Source organism: Linepithema humile, chromosome 3 (assembly GCF_040581485.1).
Source record: "Linepithema humile isolate Giens D197 chromosome 3, Lhum_UNIL_v1.0, whole genome shotgun sequence".
In the NCBI taxonomy this organism is placed as follows: domain Eukaryota; kingdom Metazoa; phylum Arthropoda; class Insecta; order Hymenoptera; family Formicidae; genus Linepithema; species Linepithema humile.
In genome coordinates, this window is record NC_090130.1 from 10,435,041 (window position 1) to 10,462,512 (window position 27,472).

The 27,472-nt window shown below is 32.5% G+C and overlaps 3 protein-coding genes and 1 long non-coding RNA gene across 8 annotated transcripts; 2 read left to right on the forward strand and 2 right to left on the reverse strand.

Moving 5' to 3' along the window:
• The first annotated feature begins 2,822 nt into the window (after window positions 1-2,822).
• Window positions 2,823-12,497, forward strand: PKD (serine/threonine-protein kinase D3). 2 transcript variants are annotated; one of them, XM_067352269.1, is made up of 13 exons: window positions 2,823-2,917; window positions 3,901-4,184; window positions 4,298-4,429; window positions 4,506-4,714; window positions 4,863-5,142; window positions 5,228-5,379; window positions 5,451-5,512; window positions 5,638-5,767; window positions 5,951-6,083; window positions 6,238-6,417; window positions 6,625-7,371; window positions 7,461-7,546; window positions 7,638-12,497. In XM_067352269.1, the coding sequence occupies exons 2-13, from the start codon at window positions 3,920-3,922 to the stop codon at window positions 7,749-7,751; spliced, it is 2,490 nt and encodes an 829-aa protein (XP_067208370.1). In that variant the 5' UTR covers window positions 2,823-2,917; window positions 3,901-3,919; the 3' UTR covers window positions 7,752-12,497. The 2 variants fall into 2 exon arrangements, with proteins under 2 accessions (XP_067208370.1, XP_012228267.1); XM_012372844.2 differs by having other exon boundaries at window positions 2,835-3,123.
• Window positions 12,498-12,557: 60 nt separating this feature from the next.
• On the forward strand, window positions 12,558-14,512 carry LOC105675570 (uncharacterized). Its single transcript, XM_012372822.2, has 5 exons — window positions 12,558-13,075; window positions 13,137-13,410; window positions 13,609-13,882; window positions 13,960-14,129; window positions 14,252-14,512. The coding sequence occupies exons 1-5, from the start codon at window positions 12,963-12,965 to the stop codon at window positions 14,390-14,392; spliced, it is 972 nt and encodes a 323-aa protein (XP_012228245.1). The 5' UTR covers window positions 12,558-12,962; the 3' UTR covers window positions 14,393-14,512.
• Window positions 13,299-18,066, reverse strand: Gnpat (dihydroxyacetone phosphate acyltransferase). 4 transcript variants are annotated; one of them, XR_010889420.1, is made up of 8 exons: window positions 17,196-18,066; window positions 16,526-16,936; window positions 15,945-16,458; window positions 15,513-15,793; window positions 15,007-15,260; window positions 14,527-14,905; window positions 13,489-13,579; window positions 13,299-13,381 (listed from the first exon to the last, which is right to left on the reverse strand). XR_010889420.1 is itself a non-coding variant. In XM_067352270.1 (7 exons), the coding sequence occupies exons 1-6, from the start codon at window positions 17,485-17,487 to the stop codon at window positions 14,576-14,578; spliced, it is 2,082 nt and encodes a 693-aa protein (XP_067208371.1). In that variant the 5' UTR covers window positions 17,488-18,066; the 3' UTR covers window positions 13,299-13,579; window positions 14,527-14,575. The 4 variants fall into 4 exon arrangements, 2 of the variants coding, with proteins under 2 accessions (XP_067208371.1, XP_012228232.1); XR_010889419.1 differs by having other exon boundaries at window positions 13,489-14,905; XM_067352270.1 differs by having other exon boundaries at window positions 13,299-13,579.
• A 1,517-nt stretch (window positions 18,067-19,583) lies between these two features.
• On the reverse strand, window positions 19,584-27,239 carry LOC136998900 (uncharacterized). The gene is made up of 7 exons (XR_010889421.1): window positions 25,560-27,239; window positions 23,018-23,357; window positions 22,806-22,947; window positions 22,526-22,737; window positions 21,072-21,182; window positions 20,843-20,981; window positions 19,584-20,769 (listed from the first exon to the last, which is right to left on the reverse strand). It is a non-coding gene; the product is annotated as an uncharacterized lncRNA (long non-coding RNA).
• Window positions 27,240-27,472: the final 233 nt, after the last annotated feature.

The following is a 27,472-nucleotide window of genomic DNA, read 5'->3' on the forward strand; positions in this document are numbered from 1 at the left end:
TTGACAATTTTTGAGGTTTTCACAATTAAATATAAAAAATAAATTTCTTTATAGTATTTCTTTTGTAAATTATGCATATAAATAGTAAATATTATTTTTAAAATAATTTTTAAATATGTACTATTTTTTCTTTTATTTTACTATTTTACAAATAATGTTTTTTGTGTATATCCCCAAATTATATTTTATTTTCATTGATATTACAGTCTAAATATGAGTATAATGCAATTTGTATTACAAATGCATCTGTTGCAGCGATATTTAACATTATAAACGTTAAATATCTAGCGCCATAATTTGCAATATATGTAATTTATAGCGCCTTTCTAATTTACTTTTCAATTTTTATTACGCAATTTCCAGTGCTATCAATATTTTACAAAATAAAAGTATTTTTTCGATAAAAACTCAAAGCATTTCTGTATTAAAGGAATGAGAGAGAAAACACTAAAGCGTGCGAGAGAGACAGCTACTGTTTGCCGATGAGATCATCATTGCCCTTCTTGCCGCTCGCCCCGCTCAGCATTTGCCCCTCTTGCTGCTCGCCCCGCTTAGAGTCCCTATATATAGAGTCTGGCCACGCTTGTGTTTATTTTTATTGGTCGAAACAAAGTTTGGAAAAACATGGCGGAACCAATAGGAATTCTTATAAAAAGTATAATAATTTGAAAAGAAATAGAACAAGAAAATTAATAACAATTAATATTATTCTTTTCTAGAAATTTTTAATTGAAAAATAAAGAAAAATTAACTAATAATACTTAAAATCATATCATTACAGTATATATTATTATTACTTATATATTCAGTATCACAATAATAAATAAAACTCTTTTAAATAAAACTTATTATAAATAATGTGAGATTAGAATTACAATTTTTATGACAAATTCTACTTCTTTATAATATCATTATTCTTAGATATTTTATTTTAGAAACCATATACCAAATAATTGTACTTACTTTTATAGGCTTCACTCTGCTCATATATGTAATACTCCTATATCGCTAGAAGAGTGTCGATTCTTAGCCCAAACATTACGGTGCAGACGTATAATAGCCTCTCTCTCGCGCACGGTCCAGCTGCTTTGTGCGCATGCGGTTACATTTTTTAAAACAGCGTTAGGCGAGTTTTCACATAATTTATATTCGTGATCTGTGCGATGGTGCGAATTTGTTTTTTGTGTCAGAAAAAGGCAGCAAAGGATGGAAGTTTATCTTCGAAATAAATACACAAAATTAATATTATTTAATCACGACTAATTGTGTAAAGATATTCATAAAAATGTAACATTATATATACGTAACCGATTAAAAGAAATTGTGGACATGAGCGCAATCTTTATTTTATCCTACATTTCACAAATTCAAAAAATCCAAGTAAAATGTATTTCTTATAATTTCACATTAAATTTGATCTAATCTAATATGTACGTTTTTTATGTATTTACTTATGTACCATCATTTCTCTTTTCTGAAAAAGATTACTGATGAGATGATTTATTTTATGAAGATTTGAAGAAATATTTACGAGATATTTTATGTTGAAATACGTCAGATTAAAACATAAAATATTTTGTATTCCATTTTTGTCTATTTTACTCGTACAACTTTTTACGCTGAATATTCTGAGGAATCGATGTAAATTAAATCTTAGGATCGTTCCATTTAAAACAGTAATAATGACTTGCTTGAACTATCAAAAACGCTTCTACATAAAAAGATTACATTTTCCAATTCCATATCTTATTCTCGAGATATTTTAAAACGTCAATTAAAATGAAAAACCCTGCATCTATAATTTCAATCTTTCTCTTCAAATATTATTATTCGTTAATTAACATTTATCCGTCAGAGGTACGTTGCGAATAAACATTCGGGCGCGACCGGGTAATGTTTTCTCTGTTTCGCGTTCTTTCCGTTTTATTTTCTAATGCTTTGTCTCTCGCTCACACTCACTCAATAGACGCGCCTGCGCATAATGAGGCTTGACCGTCCATGCCCATATTTGGAATTCGTGCATCTCTCTTTTATGGGGCTCGTCCCTCTCATTGTGAAGATACGAGACTAGCAATATAGGAGTATTACATATATGACTCTGCTTTTATTAATACTATCAATTTGTAGTCGAATAAGGTGTAGTCAATGAAAGTTTTATTCCATAAATATGGTAAACACAAGATGCGTCTATGCATATACCGCCGCCATGTTTTTCCAAAACTAATCGAGTGGCCAGACTCTATTAGCGTTTTCGATTATACAGGATTTGAACGACCCAGGGTTGATCAATCACTATTTTACTATAAATGCAAGTCTTTCATTGGTGGAGAGGTTGCAATGACGTCATTAACCAACCCTGGGTCGTTCAAATCCTGTATAATCGAAAACGCTATATATATAGGGACTCTAGCCCCGCTCAGCATTTACCCCTCTTGCCGCTCGTCCCTCTTTGCGCATGAGGTAACCTTCTCTCTATAGATCTTGTGACAAGTCGACGACAAATTTTCAACCATGCCAAGTTGTTTCGTGAAAAATTGTAAAAATCGGACGAATTATATATTCAGCAAAAAAGTGAGATATTACTCGTTTCCTCAAGATTGGATTTTAATGTATTTTATTTATTTTATTTTATTTTATTTTTGAATTTTTAATGCAATAAAATTAATATAATAAATTTTAATATAAATATAAATACTGTTTTTATTTTCAAATAACTTACTACATTTATAATTGGCGCGTTTCCTTATCAGGCAAATTTGATTGGTTGAAATTTTAAGTCGCCGCCATATGCGCAATACTTCACCTTAAATATTCTTTACACCATGGTCAGGATATTCCCTCTCCGCTCCCCGGAAATGGAAAGTAGATAGTCGCGGCAGATAACTGGTTGGCGTCGTAGAGAGGTTTTTACGTCAAGGTGGGTCGGTCACCTGGAGATAACTGTAAAATGTCATTGGCGAATGTGTGTCAGGCATGGATTTGACGCCGCGTATTACGATGACGCCGCTGGCTGCCTGGCTCACGATCGTCTTGTCAATTATGCCGCCGCGACGTTCCTGAAGACGAAGGAAAGCAGTCGCGTCGCACGTCCGAGTTCCCACTTCGTTTGAAGCGCACGAGGAAGTACGTAAAGAGTCACGATTTCCAAAGTCGGAGAATCGTGCGATATGCGTGCACTTTGTCGCTCGATCTTCTCTTCTTTTTATTTCGCTTTGCAACAATTTGTGCAGCCCTAAACGTACCGGGCGTATTGTAAAGTCGATGACGAAGTTCCTTCCGTACCGGATAATCCGCATAATCGAGGATATTTTTTGGCATCTGTGGAAGATTATCACTCTTCTCGAGTCATTAGATTCCTCTATTACTTGACTATCAATTTCCTAAGAAGTTGTCAAAGCGATAAATAATATTCCATTGGAAAAGATTGACGTGTAAATTGAGATTATTCGTGTAAAAATTCTTCTATTAATAACACCTTTGTGGAAAATTTCTTGGCATTATGACGAAATAATAAGTAGCTTGACTATTTTTAGTTATAAATAGCACGATAACTGCGAACATTTATTTACTTGTGCTTCTTGAACAATTTATTGCATATTTATTTTATAATTTACATATATTTGAATGTTATACTGAATGTGTGTATACATATTTACTTTATTTTATTCTTTATCTAAGATTATATCTCGTTCTTTGCAAATATAGATCTTAGTTTTTTTTATAATTAACATTTTTCTCCATAGAGTTAAGTTCCACAAACTTAAAGAAGAAGAAAATAAATTGTGATAACTTTTTTCTACTTTAATAAGATTTATTTGATAAACTCATGATTAAATTTTAAAGAAACTCAATTATATAATGTATGCATTTATTAATTTATATGTATTATGTATATTGTAGGAAAAAATCTCAAAGCATCATGGAGGGGACAGAAGTTACATTTTTATTCCAATTTGGTCTGACTCGTGATACGGTCACTGTCGACAGTAGCACGCTTACTCTTAAGGCCCTGAAAGATCTCGCCTGTGATTTTATAAACACCAAGTGTCCGGAGCATGGCTTAAACCATCTATTTGAGAGATTAATTTTATTTAAGCATGATTACAACTCTACAAATGTTTTACAGCTTATTACAAACGCTACAGAAGTAGTTGATGAAACACTGGTAGAAATCGTGTTGACTGGTGAGTAAAATACTTTATATTGCAATAGTTTTTAAGTTTCAATTTTTTATATGTTTACGAATTATATATATAATTATTATGACGATAAAAGAAAGTGTCTTTGATATTTTTAGCACAAGTGCCAAGCGAATACATTCCCATTCGTCCTCATGCTTTAGCAGTACATTCCTATAAAGTTCCAACCTTTTGTGATTTTTGCGGTGAAATGTTGTTTGGACTTGTTCGACAAGGTCTAAAATGTGAAGGTAAAGTTACAAGATAATTATGATCAAATTATAATGTAATTTTTAAAATACTTAAAATACTCAAATACATTTTTAGGTTGTGGTATGAACTATCACAAGAGATGCGTTATCAAAGTGCCGAATAATTGCACACAAGACGTAAGTCAGAGACGGCGTAGTTCAACTATGTTGAATGTTCCAAGGTCGCCGAGTCAGGGTTCCACTAGCAGCCTGACGAGCATTACTGACGATAATCACAGTTCAAATAGTAACACACCTAACACAAGCCAAAATAATAGTACACTGGTATGAGCAGAAGTATACACATATTATTTGACTTTAATTTTATGTATACTTTTTTTGAAAACAAATAAATACAATGCACATTTTTCTTATTCCTTTTTATTTACAAAATTCTTTGTGTGTGTATGAATAAATATATACTATCTTGTAGGCGATACCGAGTATAATGGCGCCGAAACAGTCCTCTTCGCCGTCGCTAGGAGGACGGCCCGTTTGGGTCGAGCGTGAACTCGCAACGCGAATAAAAATTCCGCATACATTTGTAGTACATACTTACACACGACCAACTGTATGCGGACACTGTAAAAAGTTGCTAAAGGGTATATTTAAGCAAGGCCTACAATGTAAAGATTGTCAATACAATACGCACAAAAAGTGTATGGACAAAATACCAAAAGACTGTACAGGAGAAAATCTGCGCGACAATATAGGTAGAATAAATATTACTTTACAATACACAAAGATATTTTTTAGTTTTATATGCACAGGTGTGACAAATTTAAGATGCTTTCGCAGGCGAATATCTAGACAGCGGCGTTGGCAGTGAGCTAGAAACCAAATGTGATATTAGGAATGAAGAAGCTGACGCTGACAGTGACACAGAATCGTCGTCTTTGCCACAGGACACATTTGCAAGTGATGAAAATAAAATACCCGATGATTATATCGTAAGTTTATTTTCTCTTAAGCGGAATAACAAAAATTTTTGAAGAAGCTTTCACAATTTGTATGTTTACAGGATCATGCACAGAGTAATGAAGACGTTGCTTGCGATGAAAATCAGAAGTCACGACCGTCGAGGTAAGCTTTTATTGCAACAATTCGTTCTTAAATTTTACTTTTATTCTAAGCATGTTTTATGTTTTCGCAAAACCATCGCATTTAAAGTATTATTTTTATAACATTGCTTTTTTTTTTAATTTAAGCTGTAGTTCCACACCAAGTAACAACATTCCATTAATGCGGATAGTACAAAGCGTAAAGCATACTAAAAGACGTGGGTCTAAAGTGTTAAAAGAAGGTTGGATGGTGCATTTTACAAATCGCGATCCTGTCGTGAGTATTCACCAAAGATGCTGTGATGCAGTTTCCATTTTTTCATATTATTTAAATTTGAAGTCAAATAGAAATACGCAAACATTTTGTTTCATTATATTGTATGCATTATATTGTAGCTTTCTATCTTTTTCTATTATTTAGTCATTAATTATATACAAATTATACATTTTTTTTTTTCAGAGAAAGAAACATTATTGGCGACTTGACACAAAGTCTATAACGCTATTCCAAAGTGAAAATGGATCTAAATATTACAAGGAAATACCATTGGCTGAAATTAGCGCAATCGAAACTGCTAAAACGCCTCGTTCATGTACGTTCTTGCTTTTAAATTGGTTAAAATTTATTTCAGTTTTAGTGCATTTTTCTCTTTTTTTTTTTTTTCTATTTACTCGTGATTTTATGTGTCATCGAGCTAACGAGCTTTCTTCAGTTGAATTTTTTACACCGCCTATTTTACATTGTAGATATAATGCATTGCTTTGAGCTAAAAACTGCCAATATCGATTACTATGTTGGAGAGGATCCATCATATGGACAGAATTGTGGCCAAGTCTCTCCTCCCGAGAGCGGTATTGGAGCTCATATAGCTAGATCGTGGGAAACTACTATTAGACAAGCACTTATGCCTGTAACTGTGTCAACTAGTATGTACATTTGGTTCGCTATAGTGACATTCTGTATGAAAATAATAGCACAAGATTTTTTACGCTTTTACTATATTACTTTATATTTTATATTTTTAATATATTATTTAATTACTCATATATGAAAAAAGTATCAAGGTGTTAGTATATTGTTTTTCTTTGAAAATACAACAGAAAAGGACAAAGAAAGCTACGCTTATGTTACAGATCAAGAAGAATCTAGCGAGCCTGAGGAAAACATTACCGACATGTCACAACTGTATCAGATCTTCCCAGACGAAGTTTTAGGCTCCGGACAATTCGGCATAGTCTACGGGGGTGTTCATCGCAAGAGTGGCCGTGCGGTCGCCATAAAGGTCATCGACAAACTGCGTTTTCCCACCAAGCAAGAGGCTCAGCTGAAGAACGAAGTGGCCATCTTACAGAATCTGTCGCACAGCGGAGTGGTGAATCTGGAGCGTATGTTCGAGACGCCGGAGCGGATATTTGTGGTGATGGAGAAGCTGAAGGGCGACATGCTAGAAATGATCCTGAGCTCCGAGAAGGGACGGCTCAGCGAGCGGATAACCAAATTCCTCATTACGCAAATTCTCGTTGCGTTGAAGCATCTCCACAGCAAGAACATCGTGCACTGCGATCTAAAACCGGAGAATGTGTTGCTCAGCAGCGACACGGACTTTACTCAAGTAAAACTGTGCGACTTCGGATTCGCGCGAATAATCGGCGAGAAGAGCTTCCGGAGGAGCGTCGTCGGCACACCGGCGTACTTAGCGCCGGAGGTTTTACGAAATAAAGGCTACAATCGTTCCTTGGATATGTGGAGCGTTGGCGTGATTATTTACGTATCATTAAGCGGCACATTTCCGTTTAATGAAGAAGAGGATATTAACGAACAGATTCAAAACGCTGCCTTTATGTACCCGCCGACTCCGTGGAAGGAAATTTCGAATGATGGTAGTTAAGCCTTCTATTAATTTTTAATTAGTGATTTACTTTCGGCGAAATATGATATTAATATAATGTCCGTCGTTTCCATCTTTCAGCTATTGACTTGATCAACAATCTACTGCAAGTTAAGCAAAGGAAAAGATATACCGTGGACAAAAGCTTGCAGCATGTGTGGTTACAAGTAAGCACGCATTGTTATTTAATTTGTTTACTTCAATTGTTATTGAACATTAATTTTTTTTATTCTTATTAATAATTTAATTTAATTTTAGGATTATCAAACGTGGTGCGATTTGAGGAAATTGGAGCAGAAAGTTGGCTATCGCTACTTGACTCACGAAAGCGACGACGCGCGTTGGATGGCTTACAGTAATCAAGAGACATGACAGAACTGCTCACCTGTTCTGAACATCGAAGAATTACCAACTTCCTTGTCATTCCACAAAGGCTGGGCTCGATGTGCTCGAGCTACTCTACGGCGTTTTATCCGTGCCTGACTCCGTAAAAGTATGTGAAAGCTAGTACAACTTCATCTCATCTCGGATTATTACGCAATATATCCTAGATATGTTACTCTTCGCGTAGTTTAAAAATGTATTCAATACATCTGCATTTCGAGATACTGCTATTTCCTCCGAAATACTTAAACACAATATTCAGAACGCTTCCATAATTTTAACATTCCTACAAAGATGTAGCACAAGAAAATGTCTGTCAAGCTAACTCTCCTACCACAAAAAAATTGAAATAAAATTCTTATACTGAAATGTAGTGCTACTTAGGTGCTAATTTGGGGTGTTAAAAATATAAAGTTTTTTAACTTGTAAACAAAAGAATCTTAAAAGTAGGTAAGATTTTATAGAATTATATATATAGAATTTTATAGTTTTTTTCTTATAATTGTTATTTTTTATAATTTGTGGTATATTTTTGTTAGCTCATATATTTTAAACTATAACATAGATTAATTTTGTTTATAGCTTCTAAAAGCACTAAATGGTGTGTATTTATTTAAAAATTTTTTTATATTATTTAACCAGTTGAGTGGTAATGTCTCATATATGTACAAAAAAAAGTGCCAAACGTGATAATGTATCATATATGTACATTTCTAAATAACTCCACTAATTTTCAACAGATTTGCACAAAACTTGATATCCTAAGGTTTTTTGGGCTGCTGAATTCGAATCTGTTGTCAAAATTGCAAAATTCAAAATGGCGGATCCAATATGGCGACTATTAATTGTTAAAACGACTAAAATATTGGAGTTAGGTAAAATATGTATAAGACTTTATTTGTAGAGCTTTTTATGAGCTTCATTTTTTGTTTGACAACTTTTTCCGTATAGTAATACTTTCTGAAATAATTAACAAAAACAGTTTTATTTTTGAACCTTTGAGGGGGGCTGGGGGGCGGAGGGGGCATTTGCGCCAAAAATCCATTTGGAAATATTATTTACTAGATAAAATAAGTATTTAGGCTGAATATAAGCCAAATCAGAGGTGATAGCTTTTCGGAAATCCACCCCCCTTTTTTGATTCACCTCCACTTTTGACTGGAAAGTCATAGTAAACATTTTCAAAAATGTGTTCTTGTCTTGAAACGCCCTTTCAAATGATCCCCACTCGATTCATAGTGCCATTTAACATTTTTCATCCCTATTCTGCCCCCAAGGCGTGGGGGGGGGGGGGGATCCACATCCATTCTGAAAAGTTGCTTTATCGAAAACTTTGAACCCATGTTTCACTGTATTTCGATATTTTAACTTTTGGCTCTTACCACTTTTGACACAAATCTTTCGGAAAAGTCTACCACTTAACTGGTTAATGGTGGGGGTGCTAACTTAACGTCAAACTAGCACCTCCATTAAAATTAAAAATAAAGCATCAAATTAGCACCTAAATAACGCTAAATTTCAGTATAAGTTTTATTTCAATTGTTTGTGATGGGAGAGCTAGGCTGTTCTCTTCTTCTCTTGACAGACAGAGAATTCTGATTTGCGATATATTATATGTAAAGATAAATAAACGATAGTAAAAAAAAATGCTCTATGGACAATATAATTGTTCATGAAATATTTAGATCAATAATAAATGCCACATTTTATATTTATATATATATATATAATATAAAATATATAATATAATATATATATATAAAATATATAATATAATATATATATATATATATAATATAAAAATGTGGCATTTATTATGTATATATAAGAGTAACTTATATATATAGAAACGGTAATTATAAATATTCTTTTAAATAAAATTTGAAATAATATATTTCAGATTTTATTCGGACTTATAGAGATATTTATATATAATTATTGTCTCTACGTAAGTTATTTGAAAATTGCTTTCAAAAACAATATAGACGTTTGTATTGTTTGATTTAAATGGATGAAATTATTTTATAAAACATTTTAGATCACGTTTTCTAAATTTATTATTGATTTTTTATTGCCATTTTTAGAATTGTTTTTATTATAAATACAAAGTGTATTTATAAATATTTGTTTGTACTTAAAAAAAGCACAAATAAATATTCTCTCTTTTATCGGTAAAGTTTATTCAGGTGTTATTGTTATAATAATAAGTTTAAAAGGTTGATTCCAAAAGAAAATATGAAAAGAGTTACTTATATATATATATATGTAGTATATATTTTATTAATTTAAAAAATCTAATTTTTAATATATAATGATAGTTTGTATTTATTCATAATTTAGGGTTCGCATAGTGAATAATTGCAGCTAAGAACTTTATTTTTGCTTGTAACAAATTACTAATGGTAGTAATTCTAAAATTACTAATATAACTAACTTATGCATAGAATGTTACATTACTAATGAATTAATGTTGAGTGCATATGAATTTTAAATAACGCGTACGAAGATTTTAATTAATAAGATTTTGACACAAATTATTTGAGCATGTATTAAAAAAGCTATGATCTGTACTTTTGAATCTCGATTACAGATCTTTAAATCTTGTGTAATCATTGATATTAAGATTTACAACACATCATTGCATGTAGAATACTGCAACAACTCGATATTAATCAATTAACTTGTATTGCGATATAATTTAAATATTTTTATATCCTTTTTACATCTTTAATTGCTATGTATTATATCATAATTTTGATAATTTTGTTATAAGTGTTTAAAAAAAGACATTCCAAATTTATAGAATAAAAGATTTTATCAAAATTTTTAAAGGTTTTATCAAAACGAAAATTTGACTTCTGTGTATACATATATTTTAAGATTATAGCTTTTGTGAGTATTGCTTCTAAGAGATTGATATTATGTAATTATAATGCATGTTAATTTAAGATGTAGTAAGAATTGTAAAACAATGAAATGTATTGGTATTTCAATTTTTGTGTCGCAATTGATAAATCATTGTTTAATTATTTGTAAGGCAAGATTTATACTCAAAGGAAAAGAAACGTTTGCTTTAACTCTATTATATTAATGTGTAATTTTTGTAGTTGATTTGATTCTTGTGTAAATTATATAATATTAGAATTGTTATATGAAATATGTACTTAATGCGATGAATATGCGTTTATATATTCTCTCGTTCTAAAATTTATTTATCATTGTTGTGAAACGATGATTGTGCATCAGTCAATATAAAAGGAGTGAGATTGATTTGAGATAGAGCAAAAAAAATTTAGTATTATATACAAATTATGAAGGTGACGCAAGAGCTTTGTTTACTGAATAAACTTAATAAAAAATAGAATTACTCAATTTCGAAATAATTTTCATTAAATAAATCGGTCACACTATTGTTTTCAATATAATATTTTTTCATCTAGAAAGTTTTTTCAATATCCAGATTAATAATTTTATTTGAAAAGGAAAAATAAAGCTTTTGCATCAACCTAATAGTTAATTTATTCAAATTAACATATTTGCAGTACTTGACAGTTAATTAGCTGATAGAAATATTGCAGTTAAGATCGATCCTGAGGGAAAGATTAATCGTAAAGATATTCTCGTATCATAAATTGGCATTATACCCTTAAAATATGGCCTATATCTTCGACAAATTTACAATTCGTAGTATAGAGAATCCTTTCATTTTATATCACGTAACGCAACAGATTACGATTTTTACATTTCTCTCGTAAGCGCAGTAAATATATAAGATATATAATACAAAATGACGATAAATTTAAAAGGGGGTAGTCAATACCTGTAACATAAGAGATATAAATAGGCGTTAACAGGCATTAATTGTTATATTTTATAACAATTTTTAAAAGTTTATTGTAATCTTACCCATAGAGTTTCTTAGATCGATGTCTATGCGTATATATTACACACATGTTGTATACTTAAGAATTTACTTATACAAATGTAATCTCTAAGTCCTACGATTAGCGTCCTGCTCACAAAAATGCATTTACAATACTCAGCAGCATTTAAATTTCCTACGTATACAAAAAAAAAGAGGGAGGAAACTTCAGCGTAGAAACAAATGATATCGTAATCTCTTATATTTGCCACATATATATTAACTTTGTGCTTTTACGCGTTTGTGGTTTGAAGGCAGGCTATACCATATATATATATATATATATATATTTATAAGCAATGTTCATATAATACTTAAGATTTATATTGACTCGTGTAATATTATATATACACAAATACGATTTATATTTTATTTCACATTTTAAACAAAGAGAGTTGATACTTTTTAAACAAAATATCCATTATAGATCATACGTACATTATTCATTCCGATATTAAAAAAAAAAAAAATGTGTTACCATAAAATGTAAAACGTTCGAACGATGCGGATCACCGGCTATTATGTACTTACGATTAGTGCCAGAATTTATATGTTCTCCTCTTCGAGTAGTGGTCATTAATGATCAGAGATAGTGCGACTAGATATGCGTGTTTTTTCTTCATATAATGCCTTACTGTAAATATTACAAAAAAAAACGCAAGAACATCACACGGTGAAATTGTGCGTAGTGGCGCTCATTTCGCAAATTCACAACTTTTATAACAACAATTTTTTCGTAGATCAGTTATGTAACTATCCAAAAACGAAATAAAATGATTTCTTTTGGATGAAATAAATTTTTTGATAAGAAACTTTCATGATTTATGTCTGGTGAATACGTTTCTCCTGAAAAAAAGAGGCCTTTCTTCGAGAAAATCAGGCTGCATTGACATTAATATAATAAAAGATGAATTATAATAAATAATAATAAATAAATGTCATGCGAAATAAGTCACGGTAAATAAGCCATAGTAAAATATAATGTGTAAGCAACGCTTTTTGTATCCGTTCCCGATGCATGAGCATCATCAACCGTTTCGTTCTCTTTAATCCTAACAGAACATCTCTGCTGGAAATAATAATGTCCTCTGGCGCATGTCACCTGCATCGTGTCCGCGTACATCGTCAATTTCCGAATTACGAACGCGCAGTAGCGGCCGGGAAAGTTGACGTATCAGTCGTTTTGAGACAGTGCATCCGCGCTAAGAAAATGAGATGTATCTTCTCCGCGAGATGCGTATATAAATATAATAAATAGTATAATATTGTTCGCAAATATGTTTGCGAATAGTACGCTTTGTGCTTTGTGTCTCATAACACTTTTTCTAAACATTAACGTGGCAGAATGGGTGGACATGCCACAATTCTCGGATGAGAAGAAAATTTACAGGTAAAGTTTGACATATTACACTGTCGAAATTATTTTGCATTTAACGCTTAATCTCTTTAAGGATACCTTCTGTACAATATGATCAGTTTTACAAGATTAAACGAGGTGATGCGGATGGTGCTAGTTTTCCGGACGATCAGCAAAACGGTAGCGAAACTTATCACCGTCCAGTTAAAGTTACATACGTGATGGACGATAAAAAAACAGAAATTCAAAAAATCAATTCTATCTCAGTGCCGACAACGCCGGCAAATTTATTTCGTGATCAAATTGTTGATAGTTTCACAGAGTTCCATAAAAATCATGCTGTAACAAACATTGATGCTGTGACTGAGGTAACAGAAAAATGTTCATATGACAAACAGCAATAAAATATAATGCAATTGAATATAATGAAAAAACAATATACATACCTATATATAATATATATATAATTGTTTTGTACACGTTTTTTGTTCTTTATATAAATATATAAATATATAATATATATATATATTTCAAACACTGTAAATAATATAATTTTCCTATTTTAGAATAAATTAATTAATAGATATCATACAACATCACCAACAAAGGATACATTTGACATATTTGCTACTCAACCACCGTCGACTACAACACAGAAACAAAAAATCCTGCAAGATGAATATTACAACGATACACTGAAGCAAAACGATGGTATATTTCAATATTTGCCCATAGATATACTTAAGAGTGTTCACGACACTCTACAATCGCAGCCAATGTCATTCGAAGGAAAACTTCACTTTCTTAAAATGTTTGAAAGGACACTGATGGCGGAAATAGGTAAGAAATTTCTTGCACGCTCCATGGCACAATATCGAGATATATCATTTTGATTTATATTTCTGTTTATCGAACAGAAACTCGCCTAGCCACTACTATGGCACCGAGTCGAAGGACAAGGGGCGCGGATCATTACGGGCACGACGAAGGTCATGACGACCATTCTATAGGATTTCCTTCGATAGAAGGCGCGCTAATGGCTATATCATTTCTCACTTTCGCGGTTTATCTCGTACGATTAGTGATGGTAAGAAATATTGCATATATATATAAAATGTTATTTTCCTAGCAATGAGTATTAAGTGCAAATCTACATCCTTTGATCGCTTTACATTCGTTAATACAATACTAAAAAATAACATCTTGCAGCTTCTCTTTAAAAACATGAACCCGATGCCTACTACGACTGCCGCTACGATATTTGTTGGCAAAAGAAAAAGATCTGTCGATCTCGACGACGACGCCATTAGGATACTTAATAATATGCACACTTTCGTTTCTGACTTATAAATTTTAACATGGTGTTCCTACTATCAATAACAAAACATATATCTATACCAGCTCTATGTGAGAACAAAAGTGGAATGTACATATCAGCGACGTATAAACACGTATTTCATCACTATACAATTAAGTACTATTACCGTTGTTACTATTGACACATCGAAGCCATCGTTTCACGATAAACAACCCTTATAATTTAGCTTGTATGTCCACCGATGATGTCAAAATGATTAAAGGAAGTGCCTCGGCATAAGTCGCCAAGGGACGTTGCAGCGGTAATTCGCGCAGTGCCTCGATGAGATTTGCCAATTTCGTTTTATCCATTTGATATGTATGTTCCTGAGCGGTAACGATGCCTTGCGACAATAAATTGGACCATACATTACTATAGAGATCAAGAGACAAGCAATATGGATGTTGACACCAGCCTTTACTCTCGAACATTAATTTTTCCACTTCCTTCTGCATTTCGACGAGAATCGTTCGATCTGTGAGTTCGTCCGATATTTTTTCTGTCCACTGAAAAAAATTTTTTTTAGACCAACGTACTTATACATTTTTCTACAGCAACACATTTAATGTCGCCTCTTATTAGTCATCAGATAATCTTGTATTCTTACCTCGAGTAATAAATTGCACATCACGTAAACAACGTCTATAAAAGGTAATATAACATTGTGTAAGATGGAAAACAATTTCGTATTATTTCCTGGAAAAATGGAGTCCTTCGCCACATGCAAGCAATCCTCTAATAGCAATATATTCAACGATTTTTCCCATTCCGCTTCAAGCAAGATTTTATCTTCAATTGGACGCATTGCAAACTCGGTGCTGAGCAAATTTCTCAATAACTCATATCGTCCCAAAGCTATTTCTACAAGTGTTGAATAAAATATTAAATTAATTTAAAAACATCAAGTTATATTAATTTAAAGTTTGTTCACTTTTTTCTTTTTTTTTTTATTTATTCATATAACACATCATATAAAAAAAAATTTTTTTTTTAATAATCTTATTTCCATAAAAAAAGAAAGTTGTAGTTGCTTATATTTGTATATTATTATTATAACATTATAATCGCTAATTAAAAAGAAAAATAAATACGTTATTAATTTGCAATTATTACCTTTCTGAATGCCATTATCGCCTATTGTAGCAGTAATAAAAGCTATTTCCGTGAGAAAAGCTAAAGTTGGATTAATATAAACTGCAACGTTAATAGCTGGCACTGCTAATTGCATAGTGCGTTCTGATAACAAATGACCTTTAATTTTTGAATGATTCGTTAATTTTAATCCTTTATGCCTTTGCTTGATTTTTAATGTATCAGATGAATCAAACACGATTAGCTCATCATGTGGCTTCAAGGATTTTAATATTTCCTGTTTGATCTTATCTTTATTATTACTGCAACAAATAAATAATATAATGTACTTTTAGAAATATTACAGTTGTTTATCCATACATCTGTAATTAAAACAACTGATATATGCAATAGAATAAATCTAGAGCTAAAATAATATGCGTGTATATTATAAAATATAAATTTAACACTTACATTTCTGCTTCATGCATTAACGTTTTCATTGACTTAATAAAAAAACTTTTCAGCCATTGATAGTCTTTGATCAATGAATCGAATGTATACGGCTCTTTTGGTTTGATCTGTATTCTTTCATTGAGTAGTAAAGCAATGACATTGATCGGCATAAGTACAGTATTCTTTTTGTGTGACTCTATTATAAGATAAGCTACGTTCTCCACAACTGACGACGGAACTTTGAACGAGGGATGCAGAATTTTCCTTTTGCGATATGCCGTATCTATATGCTGGCAAGCGGAAATTGGTTTCCCGATATTAAAGAAAATGCAACCGTGCGAGAAAGGCTTCTGCAGTATCGAAAGTGATCGGAAAAGTCCGGCCGTACTTTCTTTCGGCTTTGGAATTCCCAGTATTTCATAAACAAATAATAATTCCTCTGGTGGCCGTTCGTAACTGATACTCATAGGCACAAAATGTATGTCGGGTACATCACCTTGCAGTAGGCTTTCCAAAATAATGGACAAAAGACCTATAGAAGAATTATATAAGATCATAATTATCAGCTTGTAAATGTTACAAATGTTTTTATCACTTACCGTATTTTGGCACCGTACTCTTTTGACTACGACTCCGAGTGCCTTCAATGAAAAATTCTATCGCCCTATCACTGTGACTAACAATAGTGTTAATATAGGATCGGAAGACTTGTTTGTATAATAAATCATTGGAAAAACTACGTCGTATATAAAATGCTCCAGTTTTCCGTAATAACTCTCCCACTATCCTCATATTGTAAAAATCCATACCAGCTGCAATATTTGGTAACGCCATATCATAAGAAAAGAGAATGTACGACAGCAAAATAAAATCTAAATAACTTCTGTGAGATGGTACATAGATATATTGTATCTGAGATATTTGCGTTTCCTTCTTCAAGTTAGATAGAGTGATCTCATTTATATAAATTCTTGAGAACATCCTCTTCATAGCTTTTGTAATAAAAATACCTGAAATTTAAACACAAATATAACATATTTAATAGTGACCATAATATTTCAATAATACTTAATCATTAAATGTACTTAGAATAACAGTTATATTTTATTTTGAGAAACTCATGACAACAAATGCATAACATTTGATTAAAAAATGATAAATATAAATATACATTTATAGTATTTAATTCTCGGGATATATCTATAGATAACAAAATAAATAGTACATTACAAAAACATTTTAAAATATAATATATATTAAAACTTTTACCTAGCCAACGGACTGTAGCCAAATCTGCTTTGCTAGCCATTTCATTTATCATAGCACGAGCATTATCTTCAATATCTTTAACCCTAACACCTGTTGTTTTTGCTATTGTATCAATTGCAAATCTAACTTGTGTATCAAGTAAAACAGATTCTATTATTTTATTCCTATTGTAGACTGCTTCTGGTGGAAGCATATGTGGTAACAATGGATCCATAGATCGTGTTACCCATATAAAATCACAATCTTTTCGTCTCTCCTCCAGCAGATCCACAAATTCAGAGTTTTCCTCCATTTTTCAATCAATGAACAATAATGCACTCACTGATTTGTTGTACTTTATGAAATCATGAAATGAAAAAGGATTCGATCCTCCAAGATTTACACAAGTCATTTACATATTGATAAACATAACGTCACCTTCATGAATTTATGTATTTAAAATATTCAATTGCGAGTATGCAAATCTCTCGCTTCATTTTAATATCACTTGAGGTAGACTTAAATTTTAATACGAAAATTGTTTTGTAAAAAAAATTAATACAAAGATTCGACGGACGGAACAATAAATGACAAAATGGATTGTTCCTAAATAAAAATCGCATTTGCTAGTTGATGTTACAAATGAAAAGCTGTCTTTGGCTATCCCGTGACTTCTGCTGTTTTTAGTTACCGTCAGGAGGTCGTAATCAGTATCACCAGGCACTAGCATGCATATTCTGGGCTTCTCACGTATACAACGGAGAACCACGTCCGTGTGCGCTCGGTCGTTCGACTAATAGAAGAAAGCAAATGTACCGTTTCCTTTTTCTTTCTTATCTATTGAGACGCACCGCTCGGTTGCAATAGTTTTTCGTTGTATGCATGTGGAAGCCCAGGGGGTCAATTGTGAATCATGCTATGTAATGAAAATTACAAAAGTGAGCAAATTTACTAGGTTGTGGATCAATAAAATCATATAGCGTTTTCGAGTAAACGGGGTTTGAACGATCTAGGGTTGATCAATCACTATTTTACTATAAATGCAAGTCTTTCATTGGTGGAGAGGTTGCAATGACGTCATTAACCAATCTTGGGTCGTTCAAACCCCGTTTACTCGAAAACGCTAATAGGCTTATAGCGTTTTCGATTATACAGGATTTGAACGACCCAGGGTTGATCAATCACTATTTTACTATAAATGCAAGTCTTTCATTGGTGGAGAGGTTGCAATGACGTCATTAACCAACCCTGGGTCGTTCAAATCCTGTATAATCGAAAACGCTATTAGTTTACACCGATTGTTTAGTACACGTACCAAATACTAAATCAGCTTTTTTGATTGGTGTAGATTTTACTCTAAACGATTTATACCTATTGGAGAAGCAGATTTAGTATTTGGTACGCGTACTAAACAATCGGTGTAAACTAATAGCGTTTTCGATTATACAGGATTTGAACGACCCAGGGTTGATCAATCACTATTTTACTATAAATGCAAGTCTTTCATTGGTGGAGAGGTTGCAATGACGTCATTAACCAACCCTGGGTCGTTCAAATCCTGTATAATCGAAAACGCTATAAGTCAATGATGCTTTAGTAAATTTGCTCACTTTTATAATTTTCATTACATTGCATGATACACAATCAACTCCCTGAACCAAGTAAAGGCCATCACACACAAAATGACATAACTGCATATACATAGCATAAGACCGTCTCGACCAATGAACATCTAGTATAAAGGCGCCATATTGATTTACATAGCATTCTCATTGGTCGAGACGGTCTTATGCTGTGCATATGCAATTATGTCATTTTGTGTGTGATGGCCTTAATAGTCAGCTTTATAGCGTTTTCGATTATACAGGATTTGAACGACCCAGGGTTGGTTAATGACGTCATTGCAACCTCTCCACCAATGAAAGACTTGCATTTATAGTAAAATAGTGATTGATCAACCCTGGAGTCGTTCAAATCCTGTATAATCGAAAACGCTATTAGAGTGAGAGACGAGTATTATCCGCACCGTAATTGTTTTCTTAAGGGCCTATTCAGACAAACTTGCATAATTGCATAAACATAAGCATAAGGCCTGTTCTACAATACGTCGTATGTCGGCGTCGGATGTCGTTTGTCGTTTGTCGTACGTTGAACGTCGGATCTGAATACGATTTGTTATTCTACAATATAGCCGTAAGTCGGTGCAACAACAAATATAAAAATAAAAAGTAGAGTGATGAGAAATTATTTAAATCTATTATTAATTTTGTTACATATAACAAAAATTAGATTATGTTTAAGAAAAAGACGCAAAATAGCAAGAAGGTGGTGGGTAAAACCACAGATTTCAAGAAATATGAGACAAACTCATGATGCTCATCGAACATTGGCCGCGTTCAGCAGAACAACTGCTGAATTGTCGTCTAGTCAACACTTAACGTTGATTTGTTGGTTCTAAAAGTAAGAGCCAATCACGTTCGATTGTTACCAAGCGATTTGTTCTGCTGAACGCGCCCATTGTTTACATATTTTCGGACAAATGGGCTGCGTTCCGTAAAGCGCATATGCGCGCATCTATCTATAGTATACATAACGTATACTATAGATAGATGCGCGCATATGCGCTTTACGGAACGCAACCATGGTCATGAGGAGTTTTTTAAACTTACAAGGATGTCGGTGCAACAATTTGATCACTTACATGATCTCTTATATTATATTTGCATCCAGTCGTAAGGCCTATCGGGAGTCGGAAGCCGGAAAAGATGAGAGTTGACCATCTCTCGTTACGATAACGACAACCGACTCCCGACAGCTTCATGCGACAGCCGACAACCGAGTGCGCATGCGTCCGACATCCGACGCCGACATACGACGTATTGTAGAACAGGCCTAAGAAAATTGATTGATCCATTTTCTTATGCATTTGCTTATGGACCAATCAATTTCCTTATGTATATGTTTATGCAATTATGCAAGTGTGTCTAGATAGGCCCTGACTCTCGAGCTCAATCAGCAATATAGGAGTATTACATAAATTTATACAGCATACAGCATTTCTAGTAATTTACTAAATCGCTTGAATTGTTGCAACAAGTTAAATACAAGCTCATCTGATGCAGACTTTTCTATATAAGCGTGGCATAAGGGAGGGACAGAGAAAGGCAGAGAGATTGTTTTGTCTCTTTTCCTTGTAGGCTGATAGAAAGCCTACAAGTTTTTATATACATATGTGTAGAGTATACATGAATATATTGATGTATAGAATTCAGTGACGAGAGTCTACAACAGAAAGAGACAAAACAATTTGCATGATTTTTTTGTCTGATCGCATCTTAAGCAGCACGGCGCTTCCCTATTTGTATAGAGTTTATTGAATTTATGTAAACATTCAAAATATAATAATATACATTTTTAACCAATTTTCTTTTATTTAATAAAAATTGCCAAATAACTTTTTTATTTCTTTGTGATCAAAGTGGTCTCTTCCCGTAAAGTCCAATTCATAAAAACCTCTGCATGTAACAGCATATATATAGGAACTATCAAATTCTAGAGAAGCTATAGCTGTAGACGGTTTTTCCACGATATACATCTAAAAATTTTTAAGAATTAATAATAATTCACTAATAAAGTACAATATACAAAAATTTGAAAATAGTACAAACTTGAATGGCAACACTCTGTCTCTGATCCCATAGAACACAATTACAATGCCCCGTCATAAAAGTGTACATATTATCTGATGAACAACAAAATAAATCTACATATTTAGAAGAATCCCATGTACGTACAAATTCGGATGTTCTGAAATCACAGTAGCAAATATAAAGAAATCACAGTAGCAAATATAAAGAAATTGAATGGCTAATTAATATCAACAATAAGATTTATTACCTCATATCCATTTTTTTAATAGATTTATTAAAACACATGAGAATAATGTGAGGATCCTCCCATTGTAGTTGCCGACAATAATCTTCACATTTTTTATCTATTACCTGATAACTAAAATTGCTTTATATTAGCATGATGTATATTTTATTCCAAATATACATTAACACCTATGTTTTGTCCAGCGAGAAAAAGATCCAAGATTAGAACGAAAACTCGTTTGTTTCGTTTAGGTCTCCCCTCACGGGACGCTTAGAAAACCCCCCATTCCACATAACTGTACTGCTTGTGCAGCTTGCCAATGCCAGCGGGTGGAGCAACGCTCTTCCCACTTTGACTGCTATGCTTCTATGCGCAGACTTGGTTTTTCTCTCGCAGGACAGAGTATACTCTATTGCCTTATATACGGACATAATGTTCGTATCATAATTCGTATCAGATTACGCATTAAAGATTGAAAATTAAAGATTGAAAATTTTACCAATGAAAACAAAAAAAGACAAAAGTTTTTTAAAGTTTTAACGACGAATCCTTCCACGATGAAAAAGAGAGAAAGATATATTTTTACTCTCTTTTATGCCCACGCTCTTCACTTATTATTGGGATAGAAAATCAGCAATCTATACTTTCTAAATATACAAACCAAAAAGTTTTTACGCTCAATTCGTAGGTATTGTACCGATTGTACACTCGGCCACAGAAATGCCTTAACACATGAACTTAGACGAGTGTGAATTTCACAAACAAATTCAAATGTGCCTTGACACTCGTTGACAAATTCATGTGTAAGGGCTTCTCCAGACAAACTTGCATGATTGGTCCATAAGCAAATGCATAAGGAAATAGACTAATCAATTTTTTTAAGTATATGTTTATGCGACTACGCAAGTTTGTCTGGGTAGGCCCTAAGACATTTCTGTGATTAATGTGTACCTACTACGCCAAACACAGTCAAAAGTTTCGAACTTGATTGTATGTCAAAAGACAGCAATACACGACATGTTGTTCTCTTTTGCGACAAGCGATTCAGTGCCCATTCCTGTATATATAGTTCAGTACTTACTAACAAGGAAAGTTCGATAACCCAAAAATTTAAAAAAATCTGAAACTTTGTTGAAATATAATACATATAAATCTAATCAAAAGCTATTTTTTATTTTAACTAAAAAATGATTCTAGGAGTGGAAACACTCTTCACAGAAAATCCGATTTTCCGTAGGGTATTTCCTCTCTAGAATTATTTTTTGCCAAAACAAGAAATAGCTTTTTAATTAGGTTTATATATTATATTTCTGCAGTTTCAGATTTTTTTAGAATTTTTGAGTTTTCAAACCGTCCTTGTAAGTTATAATTTGAAATGTTATTAAATCGAATCATATAATAGTGTCTGTGTAAACATAGTCAATGTTTAATCCAACATTTGTAGAAACTGATTAATTAATTGAAATATAACTTACTTTTTTTCAATATCGTAAATTAGAAGCGATGATAAAAATTGATGATAGTCATAGGAACCAGCAGCAAATTTTGTTCCTATAGGGTCAAATGAGATTGATTTCACAGAAATATTGTTGTCAAAAGGATCGTATTCAGGTCGTTCCATGTCGACTCGACAAAATATTTTCTTTTCTTCCGTACAACCTTTTTTATCGTCTGTATATTTCATTATCTACGCAAAAACAAACTTTTTACATACTACATTAACATAATATTATTGCAATTTTTCTTGAATCTTACCTTTATAATATTCTTAGAACTAGTTATAATGTGTTGCGATGTTGCGTCTATGAGTTTAATGGGTTCATCCACATTATGTATTTTTAAACATTCAAAGTCATTTTTATTATCCTTAATTTTCCACCGTTTAATAATACCATCTCTGCAAGAATTTTTGTCAAAAATAAAGAAATGGAATAAACATAAAATACAGTTCATAAATAAATACTCACACGTCGCCACTTATAATATAATCATCGCAATGAGCAATAGATTTAATAAAAGTATAATTATCTTTCACAATCTTTTTATACTTTTTAATGGTACCGTTCTTTGTGCGATTATAAGCAAAAAAATTATTATCATCACAAAACCAAACCGTATTTTTAGTTATTTGTAAACATTGATTACTCGTATCATGATCTATAAACACTTTCCTTTCTATTTGATATATTCTACTGTATTTATGTTTTGCTTCTGCATATTTTTTACTTATTTTATATTTTGCATATATCCAGTTGTAATATGTAATATATTTAGAATTATATGAAGATAATAGTGTGTGGTTTACATCTGTAAGAGAAAATAAGATATGTTTTTCAATGTAATCTTATGTAAAATCGTGAATATTCTATATTCTAAAAATATGTAAATATTAAAATGTATTTTAAAAAGATATAATTAAAAAATTGAATCAAGTTTTGCATAATTAAAAGCAAGATAAAAAGTTGCGACTTAATATTAATATGTAAAAAAATTTTATCGACTAATATTGTAGAAAAAATTTCAAAAATTTCAAAAAAAGTATGTTTATTAGAAACACTTTTCTATTAATACTTTTAATTAGACAATTTTAGATTAATTTAGAAGTGATTAATGATGTCATTGCATTGGCTTAGTTTACACCGATTGTTTAGTACGCGTATCAAGTACTAAATCAGCTTCTTTGATTGGTGTAGATTTTACACTAAATGATTTATACCTATCGGAAAAGCAGATTTAGTATTTGGTCCGATATTCATAGTCGTTTTTTATATTTAAGATTGTTTAAGTCGTCGTCATTGTCGTCATAAGATACTAACTTGGCTTTTTGATTGGTTCGTAGCATTTTAAGACAATACTTAAGACAATCTTAAATATAAGAAAGGACTATGAATACCGGCCATAGTGTCTTAGAACCATACGTAAGCAATCTTAAGAGGGGAGCTTTGTATAAATCGCTAAAACAAAGGTGATTTTTAGGAATTTTTTTTGAAGAAACAATACAACGGATCTTTTTAAAACTTTTTGGTGTTTTATAACATATATTAAAAAATAAAAAAAAATTTTTTTGTTTAAAAATAATTGATTATAGAGCCATAAACAAATGTTGACGCAGCCTCATCATTGGAGTTGTGAATTGGTAAGAGTTGTAGCGTCTTTTGTACTCGTTTGAAACAAAAATACAAAAAAGTTTTTTCTGTTCTATGAAATTATCTAGTCGAAGAACCTAAAAAATAAGTAAAAAGTTGAAAATTAAAAAAATGACAGCACTTTAAAAAAAAATTACGATTTTGACCCACAAAATGTCACCGTATTTATGCAATAAAAATTGTTTAAATTAATTATTTTACTAATTTTATAGGTTCATCGACAATTTATATTATTAAACTACATGTATACACAGGGACAACTCGGTTGATCGAATACTTTTTGAGTAATCTTTTCCACCAATTACCAAAAACTGTTTCGAGAAAAACGCGTTTAAAGTTTTCGGTATTGAAAAGTAAAAAAGAAAAGTGTAACAACAAGTTTAAAACTGAGACTCCGATTTCCTGTTTCTACGAATTTTACACTTTGCTTGCACTCTCCAAATTGCACTCTCAAATAAGTACTTCTAAAAACGCGCCAAAAACAGTTACAAATTCTATAATCCTATATCTTATGTTACCGTTGACCAAGCGCCCCGTCGCGCGCTTGTATACCTGCGCGCAAGAAATGGGCTGTGGATTCCTTAAAACTTCGAATTTTGTTCTGTAACTTTGGGAATATATTTTCTACATGGATTACTATCGATTAAAGCAAAAAAAAAATTTTCAATTTTTTTAACCGGTTATACGAGGCTCTCCCTTTAAAGATAAGAACGGACTATGACCGGTATTCATAATCCGTTCTTATATTCAAGATCGACTTAAGTAGGGATTTATATTTGCTCTTTTTGTCAGACACAATCTGTATGTGACGAAGAAAGCGAATATAAGTCCGCACTTAAGACGATCTTGAATATAAGAACGGATTATGAATACCGCCCTACGAATATCGCCCTATGACTCAAAAAAAAGGAAAAAAAATTTGCGTTAGCAATAGTACCTCTTGTATACTTGGGCAACGCGGAAATATATTGAAATATTTTAACATAATAAATTTAAAAATAAAATATTTTTAATAAATTTTAATAAATTTTCATAAATTTTATTAATCAAGAGAGAAAAACCCACTCATTGTTGAATAGTATCGTTCTTTACGCTCGGCGCCTAGTAGTTGCGGCGCAGGCAATAATGGAAAATTCACACTGCGTCCGATGTCAAGAAATTCTAGCTAGATATTTTATTGTCTAGAAAACAAGCTTTATTATTGGATATCGGACGTCGTACGTCGGACATCGGACACGTTATGAATTCTTTATAAGAGGAAAGAAGGTGTCAACCATGAAAATCTGCTAAAATGCTCAACTAATTCCGAGCTGTTCTAGAATAAATATAAATATAAATAAAGATTAGACTTTATATTACTTACCGTTCACCAAATTTTTTCGATTTCTGATTCGTGATACTGACAAACAAATGTTTACTTTTTTTATTTAATATATGCTTTGCCACATAATTAAATTGTCTGCACACCATACTAATTTGTGATAAAGTATATATATCACAGAAATTGAAAATTATTTCTAATAGCTCGTTTGGCAAAATATATGAATCAGACATATTTGTGTTCTTAATTGAACGTTATCACGTGAGAATATGAATATTATAATCGGTATGTTTACTGCGCTGAACTAGAAGTTACTCGGCAAACGATAAAACGACTGGACAAATGTGGCTCTAGTTCCGACTACAATTTAACGCTCAGAGCACCGCGTGCATTGTAGCAAAATGTCCGTTATCCGTTTGAATTGAACCACGTGCTCCGATTGGTGTAACTCCGACTGTATTAAATGAATGTCAGGAATACGAATAAACTTCTTTATTAACAGTATGATAAATGGTCTTTATTGCAAAATGCAGAATACACTTAATATTAACCGCCCGCAAGATTTAATTTACGCGCACTAGATTTAATTCACCGACGACTTTATTTCGACTGACCCTAATGCCGGCTCTGAACAGAGTGCCGTTTTACGTGTGGCTTCAGAAAAAGAAGTCGGTCCCGTATATTCGAGGATGTTCTGGATCGTTCGCCGCATCCGGCTTTGTACGGAAGCATCAACTGATCGTATCGTTTAAATTTCGATATATTGCATATCGAGGTATTGCTGGCAGCCAATTGCTGGCGCCGCCTGTCGGTTGACTATCGAAAAGTCTTACAGAACGCTATACTTTTTTATTTTTAAAGTGGAGTGTCTTCAGTTTAAGATCTGCTATTCGGCACCCTCTAGATCCTATAGACTACCACGTTGAAATTCCTTAAATAATTCTATTCGACTTTTTAATAAATCGGTAAACTTCAGCAACAGTCCTCACTCCTTCTGCCGGACTAACTGCGACACATAGAATGACAATTCATCACCAAAACCCACTGAAAAATAATAGAATTTTTGATTGGCACAGGTTTACTCGCTCCAAGAGCGAATAATGACGTCACAAGTTCCATCCCAGGGTTATTAAATTCCACTTTGGATTACTAGGGCTGCGTCGTTCCGTAAAGCGCATATGTGCGCATGTATTTGTAGTATACATAGGCTTAGTTTACATCGATTGTTTAGTACGCATACCAAGTACTAAATCAGTTTTTTTGATTGGTGTAGATTTTATACTAAACGATTTATACCTATCGGAGAAGCAGATTTAGTATTTGGTACGCGTACTAAACAATCGGTGCAAACTAAGCCATAACGTATGCTACAGAGAGAGTGCCGTCACATACAGCCCGTAATCCGTAATCCGCACCGGAAGTCCTCAAAAGTTACTAGGTATTTTATCCGTAACTTTACGTGTGTTTTTATCTCCTTGTGTCCCATGGAGCCGTAAATACAGACATAACGGTAGTACTATTTTTTATTTAACAGATTATAATTGTTTATTTGTATTTTATTTATAAGAAAATTACAGAATATATTATAATTTTAACAAAAGTTTTAATTAAATCGTCAAATTTAGTTAAATAAATAAAATTAGAAAAAGCTTTACTAGTAATAACTAGTAACTTGTAGTAACTTTTACGAAAATTTCATGGAATTACGGCTCCATGGGACACAAGGAGATAAAAACACCATAGACTTATATAAATAGACCCAGCGTTCTGTGAGAGGAGTTGTCCGCGTCTTCTAAAGTGATGCCTGTCTCCGCTTGCTGGTCTGGAGGAGGAACGTCGACAACGTTGAGGGGAATTAAAAGGCGCGCGTACCGCATTTATACATGCGGTACGCGCGCCTTTTAATTCCCCTCAACGTTGTCGACGTTCCCCCTCCAGACCAGCAAGTGACGGAG

Bases quoted from the DNA above. Each gene is read 5' to 3' on its own strand.
- PKD (XM_067352269.1), top strand. From the start codon at position 3,920: ATGGAGGGGACAGAAGTTACATTTTTATTCCAATTTGGTCTGACTCGT. The intron at 6,084-6,237 runs GTACGTTCTTGC...TTTACATTGTAG, and splicing joins TGCTAAAACGCCTCGTTCAT to ATATAATGCATTGCTTTGAG. The intron at 7,372-7,460 runs GTAGTTAAGCCT...TCCATCTTTCAG, and splicing joins GAAGGAAATTTCGAATGATG to CTATTGACTTGATCAACAAT.
- LOC105675570 (XM_012372822.2), top strand. From the start codon at position 12,963: ATGTTTGCGAATAGTACGCTTTGTGCTTTGTGTCTCATAACACTTTTT. The intron at 13,076-13,136 runs GTAAAGTTTGAC...AATCTCTTTAAG, and splicing joins GATGAGAAGAAAATTTACAG to GATACCTTCTGTACAATATG. The intron at 13,411-13,608 runs GTAACAGAAAAA...TTCCTATTTTAG, and splicing joins ACATTGATGCTGTGACTGAG to AATAAATTAATTAATAGATA.
- Gnpat (XM_067352270.1), bottom strand. From the start codon at position 17,487: ATGGAGGAAAACTCTGAATTTGTGGATCTGCTGGAGGAGAGACGAAAA. The intron at 16,459-16,525 runs GTAAGTGATAAA...ATTCTTCTATAG, and splicing joins GAGTACGGTGCCAAAATACG to GTCTTTTGTCCATTATTTTG. The intron at 14,906-15,006 runs GTAAGAATACAA...AATTTTTTTCAG, and splicing joins TGTGCAATTTATTACTCGAG to TGGACAGAAAAAATATCGGA.